General features: G+C 42.6%; 1 protein-coding gene and 1 non-coding gene across 2 annotated transcripts in view; both read left to right on the top strand.

Annotated features, from left to right (window-relative positions):
• mcph1 (microcephalin 1) overlaps positions 1-7939 on the top strand; it is a 60147-nt gene extending 52208 nt beyond the window's left edge. Inside the window, exons 17-18 of the mRNA XM_056291487.1 lie at positions 6240-6477; positions 7880-7939. Of these exons, the coding sequence (XP_056147462.1) occupies positions 6240-6477; positions 7880-7932 (291 nt within the window). The 3' untranslated portion in view covers positions 7933-7939. The remainder of the gene's footprint in view (positions 1-6239; positions 6478-7879) is intronic.
• Positions 7940-10068: 2129 nt separating this feature from the next.
• On the top strand, positions 10069-10174 carry LOC130123319 (U6 spliceosomal RNA). The gene has a single exon (XR_008811303.1). It is a non-coding gene; the product is annotated as a U6 spliceosomal RNA (small nuclear RNA).
• The last annotated feature ends 487 nt before the right edge of the window (positions 10175-10661 follow it).

The raw sequence follows: 10661 nt of genomic DNA, 5'->3' as shown, positions 1-10661 counted from the left end.
TGTGTGTGTGTGTGTGTGTGTGTTATATGTGTTATATTTGGGACACTGCATTGTTTAATGTCAATGGCGTCCCAACATGTGGGAGGATTTTTGAATGGCTGAGCCTTCTCAGCGAGTGTGAACTTCGTCAGCGAGCTGACATCTCACACTCATTGATGGGGGTGCAGGTGTGCTGTACAGGAAGTGAACCCACATTGGAGGATGTTTTGTCCTAATCCTGAGGGATGCCCCCCCCCCCCCCAGCACAGTCACCTTCCTATTGCTTCAGTGGCTTCACGCTTCACTTCCCCTTACACTTAAACTCACAACCCCCACGTTGTCTTTAAAAACAAAACCAAAAAACAAGACGGCCTGCACACTGTCTGCCAGTCCACTAAACATACACTTCTGCTCGACAAAAACACATTATGAACTGCACCGCATTGCATATCTTGAAAAGAAATCATGTCGTTTGCCCTCAACAGACTCGGACACAAACATCAATAGAAGCAAAATTGGAGGAAGTGAGGTGATGTAACGTGATGTAAAGGGAAGGTGGCGTATTTCGAGCATATTACCAAAGAGGAAGGCCTTATCGTCACTCCGAAAACAGTGTCGGTTTCAGGTGTGCAGGCTGAATTACTCCATTGGGTACGTGGGCGCCAGTGCTTCTATCTAAGTTGTTTTATGTTTAGAGAAAGCGTAGTGGAAGGAAGTGACTTACACAGTGACCTGTTTTTCTTTTTTCTTTTTGGATGGGACCAACTTCCTACAGCCACCTCCTCATTCTAATTTGATACAGTTGAAGAAACATTCTTGATAATAGTGTTTTATTGTTCAGTTTCCACACTATTATTTTTTTAATCTTTCCAGGCTATATATAGTGTATAGGCTGCAGCATCCCCGTGACCCTGAGAGCAGGATAAGCAGTTTGGATAATGGATGGATACGTATATAGTGTCTAGTGCATGTTAAAAGTAACAGTTATTTAATTGGTTTCATATCAGATTTTACTTTACTGTAACTTGGAACTTAGTAAGGAAAAACAACTTCTTCAGCTTGATGAATAAATGACAAATTAATGCTAACAAATCAACTTGAAAAAGTACTCAAATTGTCATTTCAAATTCAAAGTAATTGCAGTCCATGATTTGAAACAGAATTTTTCAGTCAAAATATGCAGAAAGCTTTATGAGGGTAAATACTTGGGGTCAACTGTCCAAAGTAACGGGGAGTGCAGAAGAGAGGTGAAGAAGAGAGTGCAGGCAGGGTGGAGTGGGTGGAGAAGAGTGTCAGGAGTGATTTGTGACAGAAGGATACCAGCAAGAGTTAAAGGGAAGGTTTACAAGATGGTAGTGAGACCAGCTATGGTATATGGTTTGGAGAAAGTGGCACTGACGAAAAGACAGGAGGTGGAGCTGGAGGTGGCAGAGTTGAAGATGCTGAGATTTTCATTGGGAGTGACGATGAAGGACAGGATTAGGAACGATTATATTAGAGGGACAGCTCAGGTTGGAAAAATCCAGAGAGTCAAGATTGAGATGGCTTGGACATGTGTAGAAGAGAGATTGGGAGAAGGATGCTGAATATGGAGCTGCCAGGGAAGAGGAAAAGAAGAAGGCCAAAGAGGAGGTTTATGGGTGTGGTGAGAGAGGACATGCAGGTGGCTGGTGTGACAGAGGAAGATGCAGAGGACAGGAAGAAATGGAAACGGATGATCCACTGTGGCGACCCCTAATGGGAGCAGCCAAAAGTAGTAGTAGGTAGTAGATTCTGAATAGTTTTCACAATATTACTTAGAAGCCTGCCATTCAGGTGGTTGCCCTCTAAAAGTCCACTTAACAACAAGCTGATGGTGTTTTTCTTCACCATTCTGACACCAACAGTATTATAAGCAACCCCTACAAGTTGTATATGCAGGTTACAACTGGATTGTCTCTACCCAACCTGATTCAGCCGCCAGATATATATATATATATATATATATATATATATATATATATATATATATATATATATATATATATATATATATATATATATATATATATATATATATATATATTAGTGGTGGGACTTGATTAAAAAAATTAATTCTGGGCTTTGTAATTAATTAATCGTAATTAATCGCATTTTAATCGCATATCGATATTTGACACCAGAAGCAACATTTTTCAATTCAAACAGGTCTTGGTAGATGACTAAATCAATGAATAGACACATACATAAGTTTAAACAACAAAATCCTGTTTATTTTGTTCAAAACAAGTTTGTTTTGTAAACACTGTACTTTTTGTAACCCCTGATCTTCTACCACTGAAAGTGGGCTTCAGTCCACAGCAATCCATTTGGCCAGTGAGTTTGTTCATTTATCAGACGTGGACTTACTCATCTTGGCTTTGAAAGCCGTCATCTGGTGGAAAGTCGGTTGGCGACTCTGCTTGGTTGTACTAGGAGCACTAGCGTTAGCGTTAGCTCCGGTGTTCGTACTAGCTGCAACATGTTTCGCATTTAGGTGGTACCGGAGGCTTGAATAACTGCGGTGGAATGCAAACCTTTGTTGCAGAGTCTGCACACAACAGTGCTCTTATCTAGGCTTCCATCCGACCGGTTTTTAAATGTAAATTTCCCATCCACAGAGCTAAGCAACGCGGTGTCATCCTTGTCGTCCATCACATCTTTTGTTAGCATACTAACTTGTTAGCCTGACCTACTCTGCCTTCCGCTTGACTGACATCACTCGGTGCATCGGTATAATCCGTATGCCAGAAACGAGTGCACTGAGAGGCGTTCCGTGTTGACTGGAGTGTAAATTAAAATGCGATAAAATGCGTTAATTTTTTTTAACGCTGTTATTTTTCTTATAATTAATTATCGAATTAACGCGTTAAAGTCCCAGCCCTAATATATATATATATATATATCCATCCATCCATCCATTATCTGAACCGCTTATCCTGCTCTCAGGGTCGCAGGGATGCCGGAGCCTATTCCAGCAGTCATTGGGCAGCAGGCGGGGAGACACCCTGGACAGGCACACACACACACACACACACACACCCATTTATACCTAGGGACAATTTAGTACGGCCAGTTCACCTGACTTATATGTCTTTGGCCTGTGGGAGGAAACCAGAGCCCCCGGAGGAAACCCACGCAGACTCAGAGAGAACATGCAATCTCCACACACAGGATGACCCGGGATGATCCACCAAGGTTCGACTACTCCAGGGCTCGAACCCAGGACCTTCTTGCTGTGAGACAACCGCGTTAACCACTGCGCCACCGTGCCGCATATATATATATATATATATATATATATATATATATATATATATATATATATATATATATATATATATATATATAATCTTACTCTCACCCCTTTTTCGGGTGGTGTGTGTCTTCCTCAAGCTCGGGTCCTCCACCAGAGGCCTGGGAGTTTGAGGGTTCTGTGCAGTATCTTAACTGTTCCTAGGACCACATTCTTCTGGGCAGAGACCTCAGATGTTGTTCCTGGAATCTGCTGGAGCCACTCTCCCATTTTGGGTGTCACAGCCCTTAGTTCTCCTATTACCACTGGGACTGCTGTGGATTTCACCTTCCACATCCGATCTAGTTCTTTCCTCAGCCCGTGGTATTTCTCTAGCTTCTCATGCTCTTTCTTCCTGATTTTGCCATCACTCGGAATTGCTACATCGATCACTACTGCTGTCTTCTGTTCCTTGTCGACCACTACAATATCTGGTTGGTTCACCAGCACCTGCTTGTCAGTCTGGAACTTAAAGTCCCATGTATCTTAGCTCTGCCATTCTCAACCACCTTTGGCGGTGTCTCCCATTGGACTTGGGGACTTCCAGTCTGTATTCAGTTATGCCTTTTAGTGTACGCTTTCCTTGCTAGCATTTTACACCCTGCTACTAAGTGCTGGACTGTCTCAGTGGCATCTTTGCACAGCCTGCATCTTAGGTTTTGTCTGGTGTGGTAGAGCCCTGCCTCAATCATTCTGGTCCTGAGTGTCTGTTCCCTGCCTCAATCATTCTGATCCTGAGTGCCTGTTCTTGTGCTGCTATGATCAGAGCCTCTGTGCTGTCCTTCAGTCCAGCCTTTTCTAGCCACTCGTAGGATTTTTCGATATCAGCTACGTCTTCTATCTGTTGATAGTACATCCCATGGAGGGGCCTGATCTTCCATGATACCTCCTCTTCTTCTTCCTCTGCATTCTCTGTCTTCAGCTGCCTGAGGTATTCACTCAGCAGTTCATCCTGGGGGCCCGCTTTCTGATGTACTCGGGGATGTTCCTTGTTTCATCCTGGATAGTGGCCCTGACACTCACTAACCCTCGGCCCCCATCTTTTCGCTTATCGTACAGTCTCTGGCTACTGGAGTTCAGGTGGAACCCTCCTCGCATTGTGAGGAGTTTCCATGTCCTGATATCTGTGGCCTTTATCTCATTCTTTGGCCAGCTTATTATTCCAGCTGGGTATTTGATGACCGGTAGGGCATACCTGCTGATGGTTTGAATCTTATTCTTCCCATTGAGCAGGCTCCTCAGGACTTGCCTCACTGTCTGGAGTTATTTGGCTGTAGCTGACCTCCTTGCTGCCTCCTCATGGTTTCCATTTGTCTGTCGAATACCCAGGTACTTGTAACTGTCCTGTATGTCTGTTATCCTGCCATCTGGTAATTCAACCTCTTCAGTGCTCACCACCTTTCCTCTTTTTGCTACCATTCGACCTTACTTGTCCAGTCCGAATGACATCCCAATGTCGTCACTGTAGATCCTGGTGAGGTGGATCAGTGAGTCAGTGTCTTGCTCATTCCTGGCCTACAGCTTGATGTCATCCATTTATAGGAGGTGGCTGATGGTAACTCCACTTCTGAACCTGTATCTATATCCACTCTTTGTGATGATGTGACTGAGGAGGTTCAGGTCTATGCAGAACAGCAGCGGAGACAGTGCATCACTTTGGTATATGCCTCATTTGATGGTTACCTGTGTGATTGTCTTTGAGTTGGCCTCAAGTGTTATTTTCCACTGCTGCATTGAATTCTTGATGGATGCTATTAGTGTCCTGTTGGCTTTGTATAGTGCCAAGCACTCCAATAACCAGGTGTGGGGCATTGAATCGTAGGCTTTCTTGTAGTCAATCCAGGTTGTGCTCAGGTTGGTCTGTCTGGTCTTAGAGTCTTGGGTGACTGCTCTATCAACCAGTAGATGATGCTTTAACCCTCTGGTGTTGTTCCAAATTCCTTTCTGAGTTTTGCTCATGTATTGACTCATGTGCCCATTCGGCTTAGCTGCTGTGATGCCTAACAGGAACTTCCATGTTATGGAGAGGCAGGTCGGCCGGTAGTTTGAAGGTGTTGTACCCTTGTGGGGATCCTTCGTGATCAGTATACAATATTACTATATGCAATTACATTACTATATGCAATTACAATTATTACTATATGCCCACATTAAGAGCAACAGGGACTTTTTAATCTTTTCTATTTTATGGACAGGGTTGCAGTGAGTATTTTCTGATCATTTATAACTTTATATCAGTAAGACTTTTTACCTTCTCTTTTATTTGACTTGTCTTTCTGTTGCAAAACCCTCTTTCTCACTTAACATGGCTTGCATGTTTTATGACTTGAGTCATTCTCTAAAGGTGCATGATCACCTCTCCCTGTCTCTGATCCACTTGACCATTCCCTGATCACACTGGGATAAAAAAAAGGAGTGTGACACTATGCAAAGGATTAGAAACTGTTGAGCTCATTTTCTGACATTCAACTCAACATGGGACAGATTGTCCCTTTCAGTGTTGCAGCTGACCCATGCTTAACACAGAGCAGCTCTGTAGTCAGACTTTAAAGCACCACTGATTTGACCACAGGACGGAACGGTATCTGAATAGGCTTCACGCATGCTGTCATTTGAGTGGTCAACCTACAATGGGGACCCTAAAGAAATGAAACCAAGCACATAGTAGAGGGGCATTACAGTTAACCTGTGATGTAGCTCTCAGAGCATCAGTGATTTATGACCTGTCTTAGATGATGTTATTTTTATTGAACTTGTGAAAGACATAACTCATCTCTGACTCTTGAGATATCACAGAACACCAGTTCTTCTGTCCTCTGGTCCCCATTCTATCCCTCCTACAATGTGTACTCTGCTTTGCTTTATTGCTTACATATAACTTGCCTAGTTTAATACATAAATCCACTCCATGCATACCATCATTGACATGTGCAATTTCCTTTCCTAGATCTGTCGTCTTCAAAAGCACCTGTCTGCTGGGGAGCACCAGCAGGACTTGTTCCAAGATCAGCCAGCCATGTTCGTGTCCCAGTACTCCCAGCCACCTACTCACATTCTGGTGGAGCTCATCCAGTTATTTGGAGGAACAGTCTGCAGAACTATCCGACAAGCTGGTATTTGCATAGGCAAATACAATGGCAGGAGGCCGGAGGGAACCAGGATCCTGTCCGAGCAGTGGGTGCTTGGTAAGATGTCAATTAAAGCTGCAGTAGGCAATATTATTTCATCATAATTTTGGTTGAAATAACTAATTTTGACCACCATTGCATGTCACTAACAATATTTAATTGAAGGGTACCTTTAAAATGTTCTATATATGAGATTTAGAACATTACTATAGCAGCAAACTATTTGCTATGTAAAGAGATAGTGGCTTTCTGAGCAGAGAATGAAGTCACACTCCTTCTATGTGTGTTGTAATCCAAGTTTCCCTTTTTTCGTTTTGGAAGCCAGTCTGACCATGCGTGCATATTAGTGCATGTTAGGTAGCTAGCAAGCTAATAATTACATTAAATGGATTTAGGTCACTCGGCAGATCGAAGAAATAGCTCCTTACCAAGCTGAATATGTTACTAATGTTGTTAAAACAACTCTATACTGTAAAAATCAATATTCCAACCAACAAAATAGCCAAGAAAGCGAAATAGCCAAACACCCAAGAACACGAAAGGGCGGGAGGAGGTTTGTTTTGGTTTGGTCTGAGATGCTGGTGCTGCATGTAAAATATCCATCCATCCATTATCCAAAATGCTTGTCCTGCTCAGGGTCCACAGGGATGCTGGAGCCTATCCCAGCAGTCATTTGGTGGCAGGCGGGGAGACACCCCGGACAGGCCGCCAGTCCATCACAGGGCCGACACACATTCACACCTAGGGACAATTTAGTACGGCCGATTCACCTGACCTACATGTCTTTGGACTGTGGGAGGAAACTGGAACACCCAGAGGAATATCGTCGTCGATGTCGTATATAGCGCCTTTAAAAAATGTGTGTCTGTGAGCGCCCAGCCTTTTGTATTTAGATTTTTAAAAACTGGATCCCGTCTAAATCAAACAACCAATCGGGGTTAGGTAGCACGTAACTAGCCAAGCACAGCAACTCTGTACAAACAAGGGTTATCCAGGCTCTGTGTGTCTTGGTTCGGCGCAGCGGCGCGCACGTAGAAGTTGTGTCAAGTGCTATAGCAACTTGTACTGAATTTCCATTACCTCCTTTGCCTGCTGGAGTGTAAGGGGCTGAAGAGCGATGTGGAGGTCACCCTATTCCTTCTTGACAGATAGCGGTAGCACTAGCGGTAACAGCTAATGGTCGCACTACAACATTACTTTGCTAGCTAGTTACAACAGTGGACAACCTTGACTTTCCGCTTCAAGCCCAGCAAAATGCATGTGCATGTTTGTTGCGTCATTTGGTGGGAGGGGCGTAGCGGAGTGATACGAGGCAGCAGAGAGAGGGGGAAAGGTTTTACATTAGAATTTTCATGTTGCCTACTGCAGCTTTAAGTTTATTTTGGTTTGTTTTATGTGCATTTTCTGTGGCACTGTTTCTTACATCCTTTTGTGTTTTGTGTTTTTTTTGTTTTAACAGACTGCATCACACATCTCAAACAACTGTCCAGTGAAAACTACAACCTGGAGTGAACATTCCTGAATTATTTTAATTTTGAACAGGACCCAACTGTGCACATTCAGTGCCCTAGGCAAGCCCCCCCCCCCCAAAAAAATGAATTTTTTAACTCAAATTTTACAATTTTCTTTTTGTTTATGCATTAAGTGGTTCAGAAACTGAAATGCCCAAATAAGATTTTGTAGTGTTTGAAGCTGCTAACAACATTAAATTGAGAGGAAGCATGGCATGTACATTCATGTTCAACTTCCTGTGAAATAACGCATTACCGTTTCCAAACAATGGTATATGTACTGTCAGTCAAGAGTGAAAGGAAGCTGGTTGCCAGGTTTAACCTTTTAAAATGCTTGTACATCTACGGAGCATCATTCCGGTTTGCAGTGCATCTGCATCCATTGCGGTCGTAGGTCATCACTTGTTGTTATGTCTTGATGCATGCTCAGTAATCCAGGTAAGAAAGTCAAAGAAGGTTAAATCAATTCATCTGGATACGACGTTGTATCCAGATGAACTGATTCAACCTGCTTTGTATGAGCCACACTCACAAGCTGCACTGAACCTGAGTACTGTGTTTAAGTACAGCGAACCTGAGTACTGTGTCCAAGTACAGTCGCACTTACCATTCTTACTGGGGCCTCCTTGAGGACTCTTTTCTTTTCTTTTTATTTCTTCTTCTTCTTCTTTTCTTTTCTTTTTTTTGTTTTGAGGACTTTATTTCTGGGAGCAAAGGGGCCTCCCTTCATTGCTAGAAATAAAGGAAAGTTCCCTTTATTTACCAGTTCCTGTGACGCAACATGGCTAGAGTAGTTACCAACCACCTCACCTCCAGACAGTCAAAAGTTTAAAATTTTGCTTGATTGTGAGGAGTGTGATTTTTTATTATTTTTTTTCCTAATCCAAATAAGGTGAATATGTTACTGGTCTGTCTCCTTGTATTCCTTATTTGTATGACGGGGTATTTGAGAATATAAAACAATTTTGATGACTGGGATTTCACTCCTACCTAAAACGACCGTGGGCGGTCAAAATGACTGCTGCTTTCTAAACTCTATATTCTATCAAGATAAATACCAAATTGAGATATTAATGCATTACGAGGTTAGTATGTCTGTTATGACACTAACTGACACCAAAATTAACACTTTAACAACTTAAATACTATTTTTCAAACAATTTAAAATGGCCGCTGTCCAACTTCTGTAAATACTGCAACGCGTCGATGGGAGTCATGGTGCGTCTGTAACGGCGTCTGTAACCAAATATGTTGGCAATAATCAAAATTCAGGTTTAGACTATTTCTCTGCACTGGAGGGCGCTAGTGTGTTTCTAGGACAGAGCAAAGAACTTCACGAAGGAAATGACGCGACCAACACACGTCATAGTGACGTGACGCGCACGATCACGCGCAAATTCCAAGACGGTCATGTTGACGGTCCATGGTCGTTTTAGGTAGATCTTATCGTAACGTTTGTTGTTGTTGTTGTTTGTTTTTTTGTGCGATTGATGTAAAACTAATTTTAATGCACACATATGCAGTTTTAGGAGAATTCAGGGAGCGGCAGGTCTGTGTCTTTTATTTATTTATTTAGTTATTTTATTTATTTATTCACCAATCCAAAACGGCCATAATGACCGACTTGGTCGTTCTAGTGTTAAAAATCACGGTTGGCAGGGTAGGTCTCCAGGAGCAGGGTTGGAAACCACTGTGCTATACTATACAGACGTGCCTTGCCTGGAAAAATGGGGTTATTACCATACATATTAAAAAAGGTTGAATCAGTTCATCTGAATACAACATTTACTGACAGATTCAACCTTCTTTGATTTTCTTGCCTGGATTATTGAGCATGCACAAAGACACTACCATAAATAGAAAATCCATGTTTAACGCTGATCGGTGTGACAATGGTTTAACATTTGTCTATGATTTGTTGAATTCAGACGCACACTTGTTATCCTATGAAGATTTTATCAGAAAGTATAAGATTACTATTTCAAGAAAAGGTTTTGTCAAAATCTGTAAAGTAATTCCCATTCCTTTGAATGATACAAAGCTGCATGCAGTTTTCTGATTGGACCTCCTTTGCCTTGTCTAAACGTTGATGATGTCAAGTTGTTGAATGAAAAAATGTAATAACAGTGTTAGTCTCGTATTACCTCAGCAATACATATTCTAAAATTGGAAGGATACAGAGAAGATTAGCGTGGCCCCTGCGCAAGGATGACACGCAAATTCGTGAAGCGTTCCCCAATTTTTTTTACCTGGAAGAGTTTTGGAAGTTCATTATACCCGCTGTTTCAGATATCATAGAGTATGAAATACCATATCTACTACTACTACTATTTTCAGCTGCTCCCGTTAGGGGTCGCCACAGCGGATCATCCGTTTCCATCTCTTCCTGTCCTCTGCATCTTCCTCTGTCACACCAGCCACCTGCATGTCCACTCTCACCACACCCATAAACCTCCTCTTTGGCCTTCCTCTTCTCCTCTTCCCTGGCAGCTCCATATTCAGCATCCTTCTGCCAATATACCCAGCATCTCTCCTCCACACATGTCCAAGCCATCTCAATCTTGTCTCTCTTGCTGTGTCTCTAAACCGTCCAACCTGAGCTGTCCCTCTAATATACTCGTTCTTAATCCTGTCCTTCTTCGTCACACCCAATGAAAATCTTAGCATCTTCAACTCTTCCACCTCCGGCTCCGCCTCCTGTCTTTCATCATTGCCACTGTCTCCAAACCA

Source organism: Lampris incognitus, chromosome 13 (assembly GCF_029633865.1).
Source record: "Lampris incognitus isolate fLamInc1 chromosome 13, fLamInc1.hap2, whole genome shotgun sequence".
Classification (NCBI taxonomy): domain Eukaryota; kingdom Metazoa; phylum Chordata; class Actinopteri; order Lampriformes; family Lampridae; genus Lampris; species Lampris incognitus.
Note: the sequence above shows the minus strand (reverse complement) of the source record. Positions and strands in the feature narration are given on the sequence as shown.